The 19,422-nt window shown below is 44.8% G+C and overlaps 1 protein-coding gene across 2 annotated transcripts in view; it reads left to right on the top strand.

Moving 5' to 3' along the window:
• The window catches only part of EXOC4 (exocyst complex component 4), a 448,912-nt gene extending 433,612 nt beyond the window's left edge, over positions 1-15,300 (top strand). For both annotated transcript variants that reach the window (XM_066633468.1, XM_066633469.1), the window contains one exon: positions 10,801-15,300. In XM_066633468.1, coding sequence (XP_066489565.1) covers positions 10,801-11,038 — 238 coding nt within the window. In that variant the 3' untranslated portion in view covers positions 11,039-15,300. The remainder of the gene's footprint in view (positions 1-10,800) is intronic.
• Positions 15,301-19,422: the final 4,122 nt, after the last annotated feature.

Below are 19,422 nucleotides of genomic sequence, written 5' to 3'. Positions count from 1 at the left end.
TTTTGAATTAGCTGTCTGAAACATGAACAATAACAATGACGACCTTGATTACTTTAAGATAGCTGGTGCAGCGTAGTGGCCGAGAGATTGAGCCACAGCATCCCAGATTCAAATTTCTCCTTCACTGAGAACTCATTTGGGGGCCCTGGGGAGCTGCCACCACCTCTCAGCTACAGGCCCTCCAGCTGCAATACAGGAATACTAAGGACACAACTAGATGTGACAATGGGAGATCTCTGATCGGATCAACTGTTTTTTAAACAGCTGAACAACAGCTATGAGCAACCCCTCTTGAATTCAATGGGTGTGTATTTGTGAACCATTTCCTTGCTGCAGTCATGTCTAGCATTGTCCCAGTCTTGTAGGGTTCTTGCAAGAATTCCTGAAAAAATGTATAGGAAGCACCCTGAACACTCTGAATGTGCTATGTCAATTTCAAATATTGGGGACCCTCCCTCCCCAAGTCAGCACGGAGGCTGGATGCAGCCTTTGTGGGTCAGTGCACATTCCTGCCAGTGCACAGGGCCAGCCAACTCCTGAGGAGGTGCAAATGTGCTTTATGGCCGGTTAGGATTGCACCCTTAGTGTGCTAAAGCCTTTTCAAACCATCTATACTTGGGCAATCTCCATTTGGGGCTAAGAGAAGCTGAATTCAGAAATCTATCTAAATTATTATTCATATTGGGCAAAGTTGCATTTCTTTGCTTTTTTTGCATAGTTCTTTTTATTTTATTCATTCTTTTTAAAGTAGGATTGTACCAGCACAATCCTAAGCATGTCTACTCCGAAGTAAGACCTGTTGAATTCAGTAAGTGTGTGTAAGTAACCCCTGCTAACTGGTAAGAGGCACTTTTTCAAGTGGGTGCTCCTCTTTTATTAGCAGGGGAGAGTTACTGGCCCACCTCCCCCCAGCAGTGTCTTTTCTAGTGGCTGTCTGCTGGTATTGCATTTTTTTAGATTCTGAGCCCTTTTGGGACAGGGAACCAGGAGTTATTTGATTTTTTTTTGTAAACCGCTTTGGGAACTTTTTGTTGAAAAGCGGTATATAAATACTGTTAATAATAGTTAATTAATAAGTAAGTGTGCTTAGGATTATAGACGAATGCTTTCAACCCAGTGCTATGTACAGTTGAGGCCTTGGTATCCGTGAGGGATCCATTCTTGGACCCGTCACTGAAAATTGCAGTTAATCAAATCCACAATTTTCTGCCCCTTTCTTCCACCTAAGAGGACCAGAGCTGCGCTGGAGGGCTCTGAATGCCTAATATTCCTCTGCATGCCTCCGAATGTCTAATATGGCCTAATATGGCAAAAAGCGTGGCATTTTTTTGCCTCTCCGAGCCATTCTGAAGCCTGCAGAGGCAATAGGTAGACGTGTGCTGCCTCTGTAGACTTCAGAAAGTCCTCCAGATGGTACTGGAGCATAGCTCCAGTCACCTTTAGAGGGTTCAGGTAGAGCCCAGTCTGCTTCAGTGTGAATCCGGGGGACCTGCATTGAGCCAGATCTGTGGATGATAAATCTGCAGATAAACAGATTCCATCTGTATGTTTAAGATATATTTAGAGGAATCGGTTATGCATCTTTTAATTAGCTAAAAACGTGCCTCTGATTCATTGAGCCCCAGATGCTGTAAAATTGGTAATTTTGCAAGTGAAACCTTTATTAGGTCCAATCAAAATGACACAAAAGCAGCTAGCTTTTGAGTTCTTCAGAACTCTTCATCAGGCTGAATTATAACAAAATCTATAGATAGCAGGCACTAGGTCGGAAGAGGCATTCCCTCTTTTCTCCCACACATGGGAATGCCTCTTCCAGGATGCTGCAACACACATTAACACAGAAAGCTGCCTTCTACTGAGTCAAATTCTTGGTCCTACTAGGAATGTATTGTTTGCCCCTTACGTGCATCAGCTCTCCAGGGTTCCAGGAAGGCCTTTGCTAGTCCTATCTGGAGATACTGCCAGGGTTGAGTCTGGGACCTTCTATGTCCAGAGCCTGTGCTCCACCACTGAGCTACAACCCCAGCCCCTTTTTTAGCATTGTCAAAACGTAAGTGTATTTTTTTCTTCAGGAATACTGTTTTATTCATATGCAAAATTATGTGGGTTTAATCAATTAATCTGCTGAAGCATGAATGGTTAAATGATGCATGCATAGTTCTGCCCACTAGTTATTTGCCAATGGTCCTTTGTGTACTACTCAGTCCTGGTATTTGTGGTGTACAGAAGAAATGGTTTTGGTGGCTTGTCTTCCATGGCAGTTTCTGCCTCAGAACACACACTCCATTATTAAAAAAGAAAAGAAATTGAGCTCTGTGAGGAAGAGTCAACAGAGATTCCACACATCTCTAAACCAAGAGAAAATGCTTCTCCTCCTTGTCCCCTTCCATACCACCAAGGCCCACTGCTCTGACCAGCCACATAAAAAGTCAACGTTTCTATCCTTTTTGGGTGCTGGTGCAGCTTTGAAACTGTGCCAGGAAAACTGGGAAGATGGAGTTAAGGAGGTAGATTCTTGTTTTTTGTTCCCAAATTAGCATATTTGGCAGATGGAGGCTGTCTGAGAATGGTTCAGAGTGACATCTGTGGGCTGACTGATGGGAACCCCTGAACTTCACACATCAGATGTGGGATTTCAGTACTCTCTCTCTCATGTGGCAGTCTGACCCACCCCACCGTCAACCAGCTCCATGCTGCCAAGAATATATGGTAGCAGCTAGTAGAGATTTTACAACTCATTTTTAATTCTTGTTGTGGGAGGGTGCAGAGGTCGGGGAAGATTGAAGCAATCTAGATTCTGCTATGGGTGACCTTGACTCAGCAGGATAGGTCAAAGATCTCTTGATATGTATCTGTCTGTCTAACAGACAGGCACACTGTGATAGTAAACTTATATTGAATCAATGAGTGAACATAAGGCACATAAGCTTAAAGCCCAATTTATAATCCAGTTAACTGGCTGGTTCTTGTCATCCTTCAGTCCTGTTTGTTGAGACCTAGATTAGCCCATGGACTCACCTGGGCACCTCAGAAACCTATCTTTGCTTCAGTGGTGCTTGGCTGCTCCCCCCCCCCCACATATATGAAGACCATATTGTTGGCCTCATAGATGCTTCATGTTTATATGAGAGCAATCCAGACAGAGACGAGAGACCTGTAGGTGCCTTCGTGCTTGTGGGCTAGATGGACCCACTTTGGCTGATCCAGCTGAGCAATTCGTTCTTTATGGGTGAGCCAGAAGGGTAATCTCTCAGTTGTGTCCCACACCTCCTTTAATGGTTCAAGTGAGATGATGGGTAATGGGTAATGTGGTTGCCTGGTCATGTAGCTACTCATGTAGCTCCTGTAGTTCTCCTTGCGCAGATGAGTTATGCACTCATGGAGGGTATACACAGCAGGCGGGTGCTGAGGGCAGGGATGGGGCACTTGCTTCCTTGGTCAGCAGACCATTCCTCTCCAGAGATAAAATCTAACAAGGATAGAAAACGTCCATGCAATTATGCTGCCCGTAGCTGTGTCAACATCTGAAGTTTTTAAGCTTCTTAAGTTCGTACTTTTGCCATATATGAAGCGTGTACTCCATGTAGAAAATGGTGTCGCAACTGCAATAAAAAAAAAGAATAGGATCAGTAGGAAAAGAGTCTCAAGTGGATGAGGCCTGGAAAAGATGAAGCCTACTTCTGCACCCTGGCAAAGATGCGTGTCAGAGGTGCTGGTTTTTGCACCCTGAGTAGAAGGAGAGCAACCTTCCATCTTCAGCCCAGCAGAATCCTTTCCAGTGAGTGTTTGTTGGGGTGTGTCTTTGTAGACTGTGAGCTCCTTTGGAACACGGGACCATCTTGTTATTTCATTTGCTATGGAAATGGCTTGTGTAGAAAAGCAGTTTGTAAATATTCTTAATAATAAAATATGTCATGGTGGGGGGTGCAGCAGCAGCTCACATCTCCCTGAAGGTGCTTTTGGCAGGTGCATTGATGGTTTTTGTCCAGACACACATTCATTGTGCCTTAACCCAAAAGTTGCTTTCCTACCCCATCTGGTTTTGAACCTTTGATCTTGGTTCACCCACACAATGCATGTAAATCTTTTCCTTAGTTCGGGAGCCTCATCTTGCAGTCCTCTTTTCTCCTCTTGCCGGTTTGTCTCCTCCTCTTGCCGGTTTACTGTGTTATACTTGAACCTCATCTCATCTCTCTTGCCCAAGATCCGGCCCCAGGTGTCAGGTGGATCACTGGTATTGCTCGGTACAAGACAGCTTTGTATGTTCATGCTGTGTGACAAGGCACCAAGCTATCTTTCAGCCTCGGCTTTCTTGCTGTAAAATGGAAAGAAGTTTCATCTGAAGGCAATGACAACACAGGTAGTGAAGCACCTGTGACTAAAACTGCTGTGCACGTCACAAACTGTAGTGGCAGTAAAGACCTTTTGTTTGAGCACCAGGCTTCTGGGTGCAGTTCCAAAGCAGTTTGCTTTTATTCACTCCTGTGTTTGTTATTCCCAGCGGGCAGCTAAAATTGTATTATATTTTGTGCTGACTGGCGCACTCTTGGTGTTGGCTTTTTCTGCCAAAGTGCTGACTCTCTCCTTCCTCTTCTGCAGGGTGTCATTTCATTTCCACCTCTCTTGTCATTTGCAGGGAGGAAAGTCGCTTAATATTCTTTATAAACTGACATCCAGTTCAGATAATTTTTGTACTCTGTGCAGTAAAAATGCAAATCCATCTGACTTACTTGCAATGGAAAGCATTAATAAGTGATGTTTAAATAGACTGGATTAGCAGTTTCACTGATATATGAACAAGATCCCAGCCCTCCCCCCAAATAATTTGCACATGCAAAACCAATTTGAATACAACACACTCAATGGAATTTAGTTTTTGTATGGGAAATGGCACTTATCAGCCTGAACCATTAAATTTACTGTTTAATATGTACTTTCCAGCTCACTTGGTTAGAATTTCATTGCCCTTTATCTGTATAAATTTAATTAGGCCTGATATCATCAGTATATTATAGGACTAATTAAAGATTGAGATAAGTGTCGAGGGGTGTTTCTTTAATGCCCTGTAAAGTTCCACTTAGAAACTCGGGAAATCCTCTTCTGGGCTTTGTTACAGCATTGCATGTGCGAACTAAGAGGAACCCGTCTTGAGTGCTATTTTGGAAATGGTATTCAGTAGCATTGAGTGGGCTCGTCCTGTTCAGCCTGAATTGATGTGCATGTTCTTTTGATCAGTTATTTGTAGTGGGTTTCACTTGGGGGTGACATGTTCAGGCTGTTGCTTTCTGATGTGACAGTTTGCTGACTCATTAAATCCCCTCTCCAGTGATCACACATCCCATCATGGTGACATACTTGGTCACGTGACTTCCCAAGGTCAATAATTTCCTGGCTGTTGCACTGACTTCGTTTTTGCAGAAACAACTGAGTACTCTGAGAGTGGGAAAAAGTTGATTGGCTGGTCATGAAAGTTCTACAAGTAGGAAAAAGGATGTGGGCTGGACACAGCAAGGGAGGGCCACAAAAGGATAGACCCTGGCTGTGTGAGAGGATGAAAGCAGCTTTGTTATTCAGTCTGTTCTGTGTTGAGATACTAGCACTATATGTTGTCCAAAATGGATGGGATGCCAGGAAGCAGAAGGCTCTCATCAGCTCTCAACTGCTCCCCTTATCCTCTGTTAATCCAGGTTGCTCTATAAAGAGGGGGGACCCTCCTTTCTTTCAGGGCAGCCCAGCTGCCATTTCCTTTTACTACCAGACAGGGCCTCTTAAAAGCAGGGTGCATGGGGTACCTGGGCCTGGGGTCAAAAAGGGCCCTCTGAAGCCAAATTCACTTTTGAAGGGAGAAGGGAAGGGACCAAAAAGAAACTTTCTACCCCCTGATAAAATTCCGCTCAGTGGTTCTGCTGGCAGATCAGTTCTAGTGAGGCAATCCAGGTCCATTTCAGGGAGAGAAGACAGCCTCCTTAGGAAGAGCCTTGCTGGATCAGGCCTAAGTTCCAATCTAGCCTAGCTTCCTGTATCTCACAGTGGCCCACAGTGGCCTCTGGAAGCACTCAAGACAACAAAATACCTGCATCCTGGTGCCACTCAGGCATTCTGAGGTAGCCTTCTAAAACCAGGAGGTTGCACATACCTATCGCAGCTTGTAACCTGTGATGGACTTTTCCTTCATAAATCTGTCCAATCCCTTTTTCAAGGCATCTTGGCCAGGTGTAAAGAAAAGCACAGAGGCCATTGCCTGCCCCATAACTCAGTAAGAAAAGTAAGAAGACCAGTCTAGCCCAATATAGGTCTGGAGGACAGACCAACCCACCTCCAACTTTGGCAATACTGAACCTGAGACCATGGCCTTGATAAGTGTGTATCCTGCAACTGACACCTGGTTCTTTCCTGAGAACCTGCCACCAGAGCCTTCAATTTTTTTTTCCTTTTTGAAGGCTAGTGCAAATTTTGCAAGTACCCTTCTGAAGGGAAAGCTTTGTGGGGAGAAACTATCATATCTTAGAACTCCCTGCCTTGGAGGGAAGTTCCTAAATATTAAAGAAAATAATCATCTCAGTGGAAAGGCAAGCAAGATGAAACAATTTCCCTTGAGAGCCATCAATACTTTTCTCTATTTAAATGCTAATTTTCACCTCTAACCCAGGACCAGTCTGGATAAACAAGGAAATGTTTCAGAAGGTAGTGAGGGGAAAATCTTGATTGAATCCTGATCTGGCTAAAATTTGATTTCTTCTCACAGAAAAAAAATCCTTGCATTTAATGCCTGCATGCTTTAGAAGTGGGCTTTGTGAAGTATTCTTATTGCATGCCCTGAGTGCTGTGATCTGAAGGAAGTGTGCCAAGTGCCACACTGTGTTGTGCTATGCAAGACCAAATGAAACACTGCGAAATTCCTCCAAGAAAGTATTTTATAATCCCTTGTTGCTTGTGACTGTCTTCCATCCCTGTGTTGTCTGTCTCTTCCCCCTCCCCCCAACAAGCAAAATTAAGACTGTAAGCACAAAGGACACAACAGAGGGAGATGGTGATGGGGAAATGGGGGGATAATATGCACTCATTTCAATTGCACATCCTTTGATATGGGGACTCAGAGGGTGTGCCAAAGCATTCATCTTGGAAAAGGTGGTTTTTTGAGGTGTTTGAAGGAAGTCAGAGAACTGGCATCACAGGTGCCTTCTGGGAGGCAGTTCCATGCACAAATGGCTGCATTAGCCTCATATCGTCTGATTGGCAGTGGCTATTCAGACCTCAAGCAAAGGTAATTCCAAGTTCTACTTCCGGAGATCCTCTGAACTGGAGATGTTGAGGATCGAACCTAGGACCATCTCCATGTGCTCTACCACTGAACTGTGGCCCTTCTTGCTGCATGCAAGACAATTGGGCATGCCTATTACAACTGTTTCTACATAGGGGCATTAGCAGTGCAAGGAACTGTCATTCTCAGACATAAGAAGAGCCTCCTGCATTAAGCCAGAGGCCCCTGGCTAGTTCACTTTTCTGCGTTTGATAGTGACTGTACAGATGTCTCTGGGAAGTCCACTCCTCCACTGTTGCTCCCCTGCAAGTGATATTCAGAGGCAACATATATATTTATTTTAAAATATTTTTACACCATCTTTCTCTTTTACAATAAAAAGCCCAAGGTGGCTGATAACAGTAGAGTACAATAAGATTTTTAAAAATCAAAAATAGAAAAAAAAAATACATTAGCAGCAGCAATACAAAAAAAAAATCACAGATCAAGAGAATATAGTTGTCATGGGCTCAAACACATGATCTGGAGAATCATGTGGCACAATTTCTCCTAGACCTGAACTATGGAGATTGCATGTTTGACTGCACATAAAAAGAGCATAGGAGGAGGTTAGGCTGAATCTCTTCTCCCGAGCATGTTTGTATATTCAGGCAGTTTCTATTTGGGGGAGCATTCAAACATTGGATTCCTCCACCTCACTCTGAAACAGTACAATCCAGGGGAAAGTAGATCATGTGATTCTCCCACTAGTGTGTTTCTATTTTGTAGTAGCTGGGAATGGAGCACTGACCCTGGGAAATGCAATGGTTGGAGATTTGGGGGGGGGGGGGGGGCTCTGTTTATTTAATAAAGTTGCACCACAGAAGGCCTTTCCCTATCCTGTTCTAAACATCAAATAAAACATTTGTATAATGACTGGAGGCAAAAACTGTGAAAAGGGGAAGAAGGCCAACTAAAAGGCAAATTCCATCCTCTCTTTCATGTTTCATTATTTGATAACATCAGGAGGATAGGCCCATCGGAATTGCTTTGGCAAAGGCAAACAGGAAGCATGTCTGATCAATATTTATTAATACTTTTCCAAGACAGGGGTGGCAAACATGAAGCAGCTAATCAAACGAATAATTCCACATGTGTGGGTGTCTGGCCAAAGGCAGCACCAGGCCAGTTCTTAACAGCTGCCAATTAAACATCCATATTTCTCCTTTACTCTTTATATAATTGTGTATTTTAATTAAAAATAGGCTAATCCTCTGCGTGGCAGATGAATCCTGAACACAAAGCACTTTGGATTCAGGACAGCCTGTGCCAGTGGGAATGGCAGTTGTTCTTCCCACTCTTGAGAGAGGCCCCCTACTTCACCCCTGTGCAGCACAATGACAGATCACAGGATGCAGCACAGACTGTGCCCTCTTCTTGGACAATAGGCTGGATTGTGCCCATTGGTCAGAGGAAGGGGACCTTCCCTTGGGGCAGATTTTCCAGACAAAATCAGAATCAATCCCAGAATCACCTTTAATCTTTAACGGTCTGCCTACCCATTGAGGTACTCGGGGAGGCTCTGCCTGTGTCCTGTCTTGAGAGACGCAGTTGATGGGGGCCTTTTCCGTTGCAGCACGCAGACTACAGAACTCCCTCCCCAAAGGCATACATTTCACCTCTAGCAAAGGTCATCTTCTTAAATATGATTCAGAATCCTTTAAATTGTGTGTTCCCTAGTGGTTTGTATGATACTGACAGGATTTATTGGTGGCTGTCCATTTTTACTCCTGTTTTTCTGTTTCTTTAAATGTACCGTATTTATCGGCGTATAACACGCACAGGCGTATAACACGCATCTTCATTTTAAGAGGGAAATTTCAGGAAAAAAATAAGGGTAGCTCAGAACTTTTTTTTATTAATATTATTACCACATATAAGGTAAATAATGTAAAAGGACAGTAAAAGCAACTGTTTTAACAAAAGAAACTTGGATATTTTGTTTTTACAAAAGTTTACTCAGAAATCACTATCTGGGAAACCAAGAAACTCTTCATCTTCACTGCTATCTTCAAAATCGCAATGAACACTGCTGCTTTCACTGCTACTATCTTCATAAATCAGCTCATCTTCTTCACCATCCAAAGCATTACTTATGCCACCTCACCTCAATCCCTCCCCCTCCCCTCCCCAAAGAAAGGGTCTCCACTTACCATATTCATCAGCTGCCAGTGGCTGTGATAATATGCGGCGGGCGCAGCGCTGACATCACGTCACGACGCTGTGCCGCCGCTAGGCACTATTGGGAACGGGATCCCTTAAAGAGACATCGCCGTATAACACGCATACATCATTTGCCCCCTATTTTCAGGGGGAAAAAGTGCGTGTTATACGCCGATAAATACGGTAATTGCTGCTGCAAATGTTTTACTTGACTAATTTTGTTTTAAAAGACTATTGTATTGATTAGTTTTGAGTACATATTTTTTTCTTCTGCTGTTACACTCCTTGAGGGCACTTTTTAGGACAGAAAAACAGCTTTCAATTTGAATATAAATGAGTAAAACCCTAAGCATTGACTCAGCCCCCATTTTTATTTATTTATTTATATTTTTTATTTAATTTAAGGCATGGGTACAGGGAAAATCACAAATACATATATTCAGGGTAATACAAAGGGAAAAACACGAGGGAATCGCAGAACTGCAGCTAATACTATTTTGTTTCTATCATTATCATCACTTCAATAGTTCATAATCATTCATCCGACCATTCATATAACAGATTCCACAATTTCTGTATTCTCTCCATCTCGCCATCCCTCAATCTTTCCATCAACACATCCATTTCGACAACCTCGTACAGTTTCTCAATCCACATCTCTACACTGGGAATTTCTGGATTCTTCCACATCCTGGCATAGACCAATCTTGCCGCAGTGATTATGTATAACAAAGTGTGTTTGAAATCATCGCTATAATTTTCAGGAAAAATGTTCAATAGAAACAGTTCTGGTTGGAAAGGTATTACACAACCGAAAATAGCTTGGATGTTTCCATGTATTTTTTCCAAAATTCTTTTGCCTTAGAGCAAAGCCACCACATGTGATAAAAAGATCCTTTCACCTCTTTACATTTCCAACATTTGTTACATATACCGGGATACATTTTTGCCAACCTATCTGGAGATAGGTACCATCTATGAAAAATTTTGTATATGTTTTCTTTCATTGTTGCTGCCTTAATTATCCTCATGTTTCTCTTCCAAAGCTGATCCCAGTTGTATTTTATGTCTGTATGTGTAAAAAGAGCATCAACCGCTCTGTATTTTTTCCTTCTTTTCTCCTCCTTGCACACCAAAAGACACTCATAACTCTGATGGCACAATCTAGTCAGGTCACAGTCAACCCGTAGAAGATCTCAATTATAATGACAGTGTCATGGGAAAATCTCTTTTCTCTGTAGAGGAAAACATGTCAAAATTGGTCCAGCTAGTTAGAAAATAAAAAGATGCCTGAAATGTGGATGAAATGAATATAGACATTCTGCTTTGTTTTCCAGGCAATACTACGAGATGCTGTACAACACAGCAGATGAGCTTCTGAACCTGGTGGTGGATCAAGGAGTGAAGTACACTGAGCTGGAGTACATCTATGCCCTGAGCTTGCTGCACCGCAGCCAAACAGGTGTTGGGGACCAGACCATCCAAAACATGAGGTTGCAACGCCTGAAAGAGATAATCTGCGAGCAGGCAGCTATCAAGCAGGCTACCAAGGACAAGAAAATCACCACTGTGTAATTTGCTCTGTGGGTGGTGGTGGTGGTGGTGGGGCTACTGCTTCAGGCAAGCCTAAGTGGTTGCACTCTTGACTGCAACTGATGAGAACTGCATTTATGTTGTGGGAGGAATGGGGTTGTCGAATTGGCAGCAGGGCTGTAGTCTGGCACTTGGTCTTGGGCACCAAGTTCATAAAAGGCTTTTGACAGGGGCGGGGAATGGCAATTGCTTCTCTGGCAAGAATGAATTCCCAAATGTGTGTGACCAAGGTGAAACTTGGATGCAAATGAGGGCTGGGTTGTTGCTATGGATGTACTTTGGAATTCTAAAAGGCTTCCTTAACAGGATGAGAGTTGGGACCAGACTAAGAAGAAATACCTGTCATTCAGCTTGATCCAGTCTTGTGTTTTATTTTTACTTAAAAAATTTATATTCTGCTTTCCAAAAGCTCAAGGCAGCTGACCATAATAATACAATCAGTAAAATCATAAGTACACAGTATGAAATACATGAGAATAGATTACAATAAAAACCAAGAGAAGTTCAAAACACCAGCACACTGTCTCACACACAAACCCCACTGAACCCTGTACAGTGAAAGCAGTGATAATTAAAACACCAATATAGGATAAACAACTGTAACAGGAACCCCAGATAAAAGCAGCAAATCAGCAGCATAATTAAAGCCTTAAGTGGTAGAGACATTTCATCCCCCCCCCTCCCAAAACCCCACCCATGCTCAAAATGCCTATTGGAATAAAAATGTCAGCCCCCCCCCCCCCAGAATGTCTCTGAGGGGGCGGTTCTCAACTCACGAGGGAGTTCCACAGCTGTGGTGTCACCACCAGGAAAGCCCTGCTTCTCACCATCACCCCTCAGTTAGTTTCAATTAAAGATTGCACTCAAAGCAGGGCCCCCTCAGGCTGAAATATATGGAAGCAGACATTCCCTAAGGTCCTCTGGTCCCATTCCATTTAAAGATTAAGACCAGCACCTTGAATTGGGCCTGCACCAGAGCAGCACCCCAACAAACCACCAAGCTTCCCCCCGCCCCCCAGCAATCACACAAGCCACTGCATTATGTACAGTTCCTGGACCATCTTCAAAACCCCCTCTGGCCACAACCACCATATGGTGATTCAAGAGCAGTTGTGAATCCAGGAGGACCCCTCCCCCAATGTTTATCTGTTCCTGCAGCAGGAGTAGAACCCCATTCAGAACAGTTCAATGCAAGTCGACCTGCATCATAGATTTCCAGACCAGGGGAACTTCTGTTTTGTCCAGATTTGATTTCAGCTTGTTAGCCTACATCCAGTTCATAATCATACTTCAGGACCTCAGTGTCCCTCCCCACAGTATTAGATGGAAAGGAGCGATAGGGATGGGTGTCATACTGCATACTGGTGGCACCCAACTCTAAATACCTGCATGACCTCTTCCAGTGGTTTCATGTAGATATTAAACAGCAATGGAGAACAAGGTAGATCCCTGCTGTATCCCAAACCTCAAAGCCCAGAGTGTCAAACAGAAATCCCTCTGCACCACAAGATGGTGCCTCCGGCTCCATCTCAGTCAACTAACCCAGAAGGACACCATGGTGGATGATGTTGACAGCTGCTGAGAGGTCTAGCAGAACCGATAGGGATGTACTCTCCCTGTCCAGTTTCCAGTAGAGGTCATCCACCAAGGTGACCAGAGCTGCCTCAGTCCTGAAGCCAGACTGAAAGGGATCCCAATCATCCATTTCTTCCAGGACCCTCTGAAGTTGATGTCACCAACCACTCAATCACCTTGCCCAGAAAAGGGGGGGGGGTTTTTTGACATGGGCCGATAACTATCCAGAATGGTAAGATTCAGGAAGGGGGCAAAGCTCTGCTATCTTCAAGACTCTAGGCAGTGGCCTCCAGGGAAATATTTACTACCCTTCCCACCCACTTGGCCAGGCCTCCCCAATCTACTCTTAAAAGCCATGCTAGGCAGGATCAAGCAGGCAAGCAACTGACCTCACATTCCAAAGGAGCCTCATCCACATTCTTAGATAATGTAAGTTGAAAAGATTCCCAACCAATAGGAACACTCAGAGGAGAGAGACATGCCTAAGTTTGTAAGAATGCAGGAGCTCCACTTGAAAATCATGGTTCATAAAAGCCCTGGACCAGAGTGGCAAAACTGAGAATGGCTTTTGCTGGCTTACTCCAGACTAAACATTTTCCCCAGGTGTGAAGGAGGTAAGTCTGTTGGAGAATAAAAGCCCATGAAACACCCACCATAAAACATCATGGCCTAAGACTGAACCACAGGGAGTGGAGCTAGATGTTATGAATAAAACACAGGCTTACCCAAGCCCTTCTTTCTATGTAATGTTACTCTGGAGGGATCCTTACAAGGGAGAATCATCATGTGTGAGGGAGACTTAACCCCCCCCCCTTCCCTTATAGGTAGTCCAAAACCATTTTAGTTGCTTTTATCCCTGCTAGACTTGGTTCTGCTTCCAAGTTCTGCTTGGTTCCAAGTTCTGCTTGGAGTAAACATAAATGCAAAAAAACAACTGCCTAAGGGAGAGAGATCTGTGGCAGGCAGGAAGGAAATTGTTCCCTTTCCCTGTAGATGCCCCCCTCCTCCATTCCTGTTATCTCAGCCTATGCAATTGCAGACAAAGAGGCCCTGGGCCTGCACAAGGGACCAAAGGTTGGTACCAATGGAAGAAGAGAATGCTGTATACCCCCTTTCCTCTCTTCTTAAGACATGCAAAACCACTTCATATAATTGATCTGGATCAAGGCTATCAAGGTAGCACTTTGTACCTTGGGGGGGGGAGAGATTCCTGCTGGAAAAGACCTTTGTACATGATCTGTGCCAAAGTAATACGAGTGCACTTACATATGTACTAGATATATGTGTTGCCTATTAGGATTGCATGGCCATTAAGCATTAACACATATGTACATCCTGCTTTGGTCCATCCCACCCAAGCCCATTCCAAATCTAATGGTCTTTCAGATTTTTGAGACTCTGGATTTGGAAGTTATAAGAGAGTTCCACAACAGACAAATATTGTACCCAGTGGACACATGGATTGTGCTCAAGAAGGCTCTCTCCATTGGCATCCTTTTCTAGACTGTATTTGTTGTGAGACCCAGGCTGTAACAAGGGTACATCAGCCTCATGTGGCAAGAGGAAGCATTTGCTGTTTGTACAATTTTCATGTTCATCCAAGAACAAGCAAGGGCTACTTCCTATCAAAACAAGTGATGATTTGCCAAAGGTATTTTTTGCTGTACAGCTCAGAGCACGAAATTGTAAATGTTCGCATCCAAGGCCCTAACAAGCCAATCTTCCCCCTTGATTGCAGCTTGCTCCAGTGCCTAACAGAATGAACTGTGAACACTGATGCAATGAACATCCTCATAAATTGCCACTGATGAAAAACAAATTTGATGATTACAGTTGGGCAACTAGCTGCTGAATTGTGTTTATTATTGCCTCCCTCCCCCGCCCTGTTTGGCTCACCCAAATAGATCAAGGCAGCAAGTTGAAGGGATAGGCAGAACTGGGTGCCTTTTGCCAAAGTGTATTACAACTAATAGGTTTGCCATTAAATACACAAAGTGTTCATTATTTCATTTATTTAAAACATTATTAAAAAATTGGATCCTCCTGCCCTGGTTCACATGCCCCCATCCTCACCTGCTATTGACTTTTTAAAACTGCAGATTCTTATGGATCTGTGACACATCTGTTTTGGCTTTTAGATACAGAGAAGAGGGAGGTGGAGGAAGGAAGGATCAGTGGCTCATTCCAAGAAAGTACAATACTTAGTGACAAATATGCAGACTGGACTAGAGTGTGTCTTTAAATGTAAACAGGAGAGTAGGCTTTAGCCCTTTGCCCTGTCCCAGATCAGGGCTTTCTGGTTTCTATTTGGTCCAGCAGAAACCCCCCCCCCCCCAGAAAAGAGGAAGAAAAAGATGGACCCAAATGAGTCCCTGCTTTGTACCACATCCTGTGTCCTCCACCAAGGGTAGCCCCATCCAGCCCCCACTCAGAAAAGTAAACAATTATTGTAGTGTTCCTCTTTCCTCACATCTTCCAGGTTAAGTAGATTCCATCTTGCATCCTGGATGTGTTGCAAGCGTGTGAGATCTGTACATGCTAGCCCAGGAACACAAGAGGTGCATTTCTTAAGGAACTTGCATGTCTCTTTCAATAGACAGGTGAATGGATCTGGACAGCCAGTTTCAGATATTGGCAGACCAGCAAATATACATTAAACGCTACCTACATTTTCCTTGTTGTTTATAAAGTGCCTAAAATTTCTAGGTGGTGTACAAGAATTTTGAACAATACAGGCCCTGCTCTCGCTACTTACAATGTGACAGTAAGGATGTGACACATTAGGGCAGCAATTTTCAACCACTGTGCCGTGGCACACTGGTGTGCCACGAATAGTTCCCAGGTGTGCCGCGGGAATTTGGGAGAGGGTCATTTATCAATAGGACCATTGGGAGATGTGAGCCCCCATTGACAGCACAGTGTGCCTTGTCAATTGTCAAAAAGCTGATGGTGTGCCTTGACCATTTTATTCTCATGCGAGTGTGCCGCAAGATGAAAAAGGTTGAAAATCACTACATTAGGGAGTAAAGAGGAAGGAGAATCAATCAGGCAGAGCCAGAGTGAATGGTTGGCAAAACAGATCAATGGCAGAGTCTCTGTCTCCTTTGGTCCCAGCAGAGTGCGGCTGGCAACTGTTTGGAACCTGAGAAGCAGTGAGGTCAGGTAAGTGGATCGAAAGAGTCACTAAGAACCCCACAAAGGTAGGGGACAGCAGTCTGAAATATTGGAGGAAAGCCTGATGTGCTGAACCTACAGGGGGATTAAAGTGGGGCTGACTCCCTTATTGTTTGTGACTGCCCTTGTTGGGGGGGCATGATTTGCCTGACAGTGGGGGCAGCAGGGGGTGGGGGCATTAAAGGCCACTGTACCTCCCCCACCCTCAGAAATTTGAGTGTTCCAGCTTGAAGCAAGGATCAGAGAGCAGAACTTTGGTAGTCAAGCATGACTCTGTGTAAATCGGCTTTATCCTGAAATCAGAGCCTGCCATGTTGTTAATAAGGGGCAACCAATGAGACAGATCTGAAGATCATTTCACTGTGTGTAATTATGGCTCAGGCCTGTGCCCAGCCACATCACAGGAACTGACAAGCTTCAGCTCCCTGGCTGTAAGACAAAAAAGAGCAGCTCTCTGATTAGAGCTTAGGGAGGGAGCAGTCACCACTAGTTGTCACAGTTCTATCAAATTGTATTGGCCAGACTTTGTATTACACACACATCCCAAGAAGATACAGATCATACGCTTAAGGGAAATTGTTTTCCCTCTTGCACAGCATCAGTACCAGGGGTCATCCACTACAATTGACAGGCCGGACTGACAGAACAGACAAAAGGAAATATTTCTTTGCCCAGTGTATGGAACTCCTTGCCACAGGATGTGGTGATGGCACCTGGCCTAGATGCCTTTAGAAGGGGATTGACTGATTTCTGGAGAAGAAGTTCATCACAGGTTACAAACCACAATGATTATATGCAACCTCCAGGTTTTAGTGGCAGCCTAGCTCTGAAAGGTAGATGCAAGGGAGTGGCAACAGGATGCAAATGTGTGCCCCAGAGGCATGGGATGGGCCTCTGTGAGATACAGGCAGCTGGAACTAGCTGGGCCCTTGGCCTGATCCAGTAAGGCGCTTCTTATGTTCTTAACAAATGCACAAAGAGTCCATAGCACTGAAACTCATGGCTCTGAGCCCTTCTGGAAGCTAGGGCCAGGATACCAAAGAATAACAGTCACAGGAAGACAGTCAGCATAGTTTGGCGGACAGGATGTTGGTCCTAGGACCAGGGAGTGCCAGGTTCAAATCCCTACTCAGTCATGATACCCATTGGGTGGGGGTTGGAAGTCTCTCTTCCAGCTATCTGTCTCGCAGACTGTTACTGAGGAGCAAAGCTGGGGAGGGGGATAATGATGTGTACAACACTGAGTTACTTGGAGGAATGGTGGAATAAAAAAATGTAATACTGTATATACATTCACAATCTAAACCAATTTGCTGCGGTCACCTGAAATGTACTTTGAACCCTGGTTATTGTTATATTTGGCGGGGGGGGGGGGAAGTTGCCTGGTCTGGCAGGGCTGACATTTTGCTGGGCTCAGAACTAGTTGGGACTTGGGAAGAAACTGATCCAATATTGCAGTGAGAATGGTAGGACCTGTGTGCTTGATGCTGGCCCTCTGCACATGTACAGCTGTACAGTCATGGGGATTAGACAAACATATGAAGAAACCATGGCAAAATGAAGCCTTCATGTGCAGAGGCCATGAGCCCATGCACCAGATGCTGGGTCCAAACAACTGGAGGAGGTTGCAGCTGTGCGGCCTGCTTGTGAACTTCCAGAGATGTTTGGCTGGCTCCTGTGTTGAATCCAAATACTTGCCCTTGGACTGATCCAGCAAGGCAATGTTTGTGCCCTGTCCTAATTGAAATCAATGGGAGCTGTGCAGGAGCACAAGGCAGCACTCATACAAAGCTCTGAGCAAAACAAACTGCTGGGTTGTGCTCTTTGTGAGCAACAAATGGCAAGATAGCCGTTTCCTTGGCTCAGGGTCTGGGCTTGCTGAAGACTGGAGAGTGAAGGGTCCTTGGCTCTGCCTTTACAATGAGAGGACATCAATTCAGGCAGGTTTTTCATTTCTTTTTAAAAGCACATTTCCCACTGAGTGGCAGCTTTGACTTATCAATGGGGCCATTTGCACTCCCAGTCATTTCTCTGTAGCTTCCCGAGGGTCCTTAGAAACCCTTTTCTGCAACAGCAGCAGTACTTCTAGAATCTGTGCAGTGATCCAAATGGCTGGCTGGTGCTTCAAACGCCTTGGAAGCCATTCTGCTGGTGATGAGCAAGGAGGCAGCCACCCCCACTCTGCCAATGCTGAGCAGATGGTGGGGGGGGGGTTCAGGCTTGAAGTTGTTAATAATCCCTTCTCTTGGCTAAACCTTTGAGCATTCCAGTGGAAAGTCAGGCATTTTCCAGCTGGTGGGAAATAAACTCTGAAGCACTTCAGTGTGGAGAACTCATTAACCCAGGCTGGTGAGAAGCCAAGCTCCACAGACACCCATCAATGCTGTCCTGGCCCCAACCATCTCCCCTGATGCGCTTAACAGATCTGCAGCTCAAGTCTTCCACGGATGATTTGTCAGCCTAGCTGTTAATTTGATTGGGGTGGGGGGACTTTTCCACATAGGGTGTTGGTATCTCCTGCTGGAATTCTCAGCAGGATTTTGAAAAAGGGACAATTTAGAAACAGCATTTATTTCCCGCTTCCCACTGTGACTGGGCCTAAATTGAGAATCTTGTCAATTGGACAGCCAAATGTAACCCAACAAGCTTTATTTGGCAAGAAGAATGAAGCCAATAGGCTTTGTTTGCAGGCAAGGCCATTTCTAATTTTTCCACTTCCTACTGCTGCTAACACATCGGCACCAAAATTAATCCCCCACTGCAGGATCGATGTAGTGACAAATGACTCAGTATGGAAGTTTTGTTTCAAGAATCAGTCCCAAGGACAACTGCTGAGGAGAAGATGGGGCAGTAAATAGGGGCTACTTGAGAAGTACTTATTTGCAGAAAGCATAATTAACTTTAAGGCACCCACCTGCACAAACCAAGGGGTAGGGGATCCCCAGGACCTCTGCCAGGAGGAACACACATCCGCATCCCTGGGTTCCTGTGGCACCATGATAGCTATGGTGCCATTGAGATACTCCCCTGCCCCAGGCCCCACCCCCACAACTACTTGCCTGCGGTCTCAAAGTCCAAGTGGGACTTTGGGAACTGCTGAAGTAAGGGGAGATGTGAGGGGGAAGTCAGCAGTGGAGGACCTCCCTTGCCCCATGTTCACGATAGCGCTCCCCCATGGGGTGTCGCCACCCCCCTGCACGCAGATCCACACCCCCTTACCTATAGTGCAACGGAGCCTCACACAACTCTCGGACGTGTCGGGGAAGCCTCTCTGAGGTTCCCCTACACTTTAATTCTGCTTCTGGAAAACCAGAAGCACAGTTTCCAGTCTGTTTTTTGTTTGGGCTAGATTGAGAATCAAGGCTTCTGTCTAAACAGCATTAAAACCCCAGAGTGATGAGGAGAGGAAATGAGGCTCACCAGGGTGGGGCAGAGATGGGGGGAGAGGAGTGTGGAAAAAACAACCCAAAAGCAATCTTTAAAAGAACAAAAAAATTCTCCTTACCAGCTCAAGCCTCTGTTTTTATCCTTTTTTGTGTGTGTTTGGGAGAGGGGGACTGCCTTCTGCAGCATTTGTTGAGCTCCACTTTCATCAGATCAGGACCATTTGGGTGGCC

Source organism: Tiliqua scincoides, chromosome 7, assembly GCF_035046505.1.
Source record: "Tiliqua scincoides isolate rTilSci1 chromosome 7, rTilSci1.hap2, whole genome shotgun sequence".
Taxonomy (NCBI): Eukaryota; Metazoa; Chordata; class Lepidosauria; order Squamata; family Scincidae; genus Tiliqua; species Tiliqua scincoides.
The sequence above is the reverse complement of the archived record's forward strand: the minus strand, read 5'-3'. Positions and strand labels throughout refer to the sequence as shown.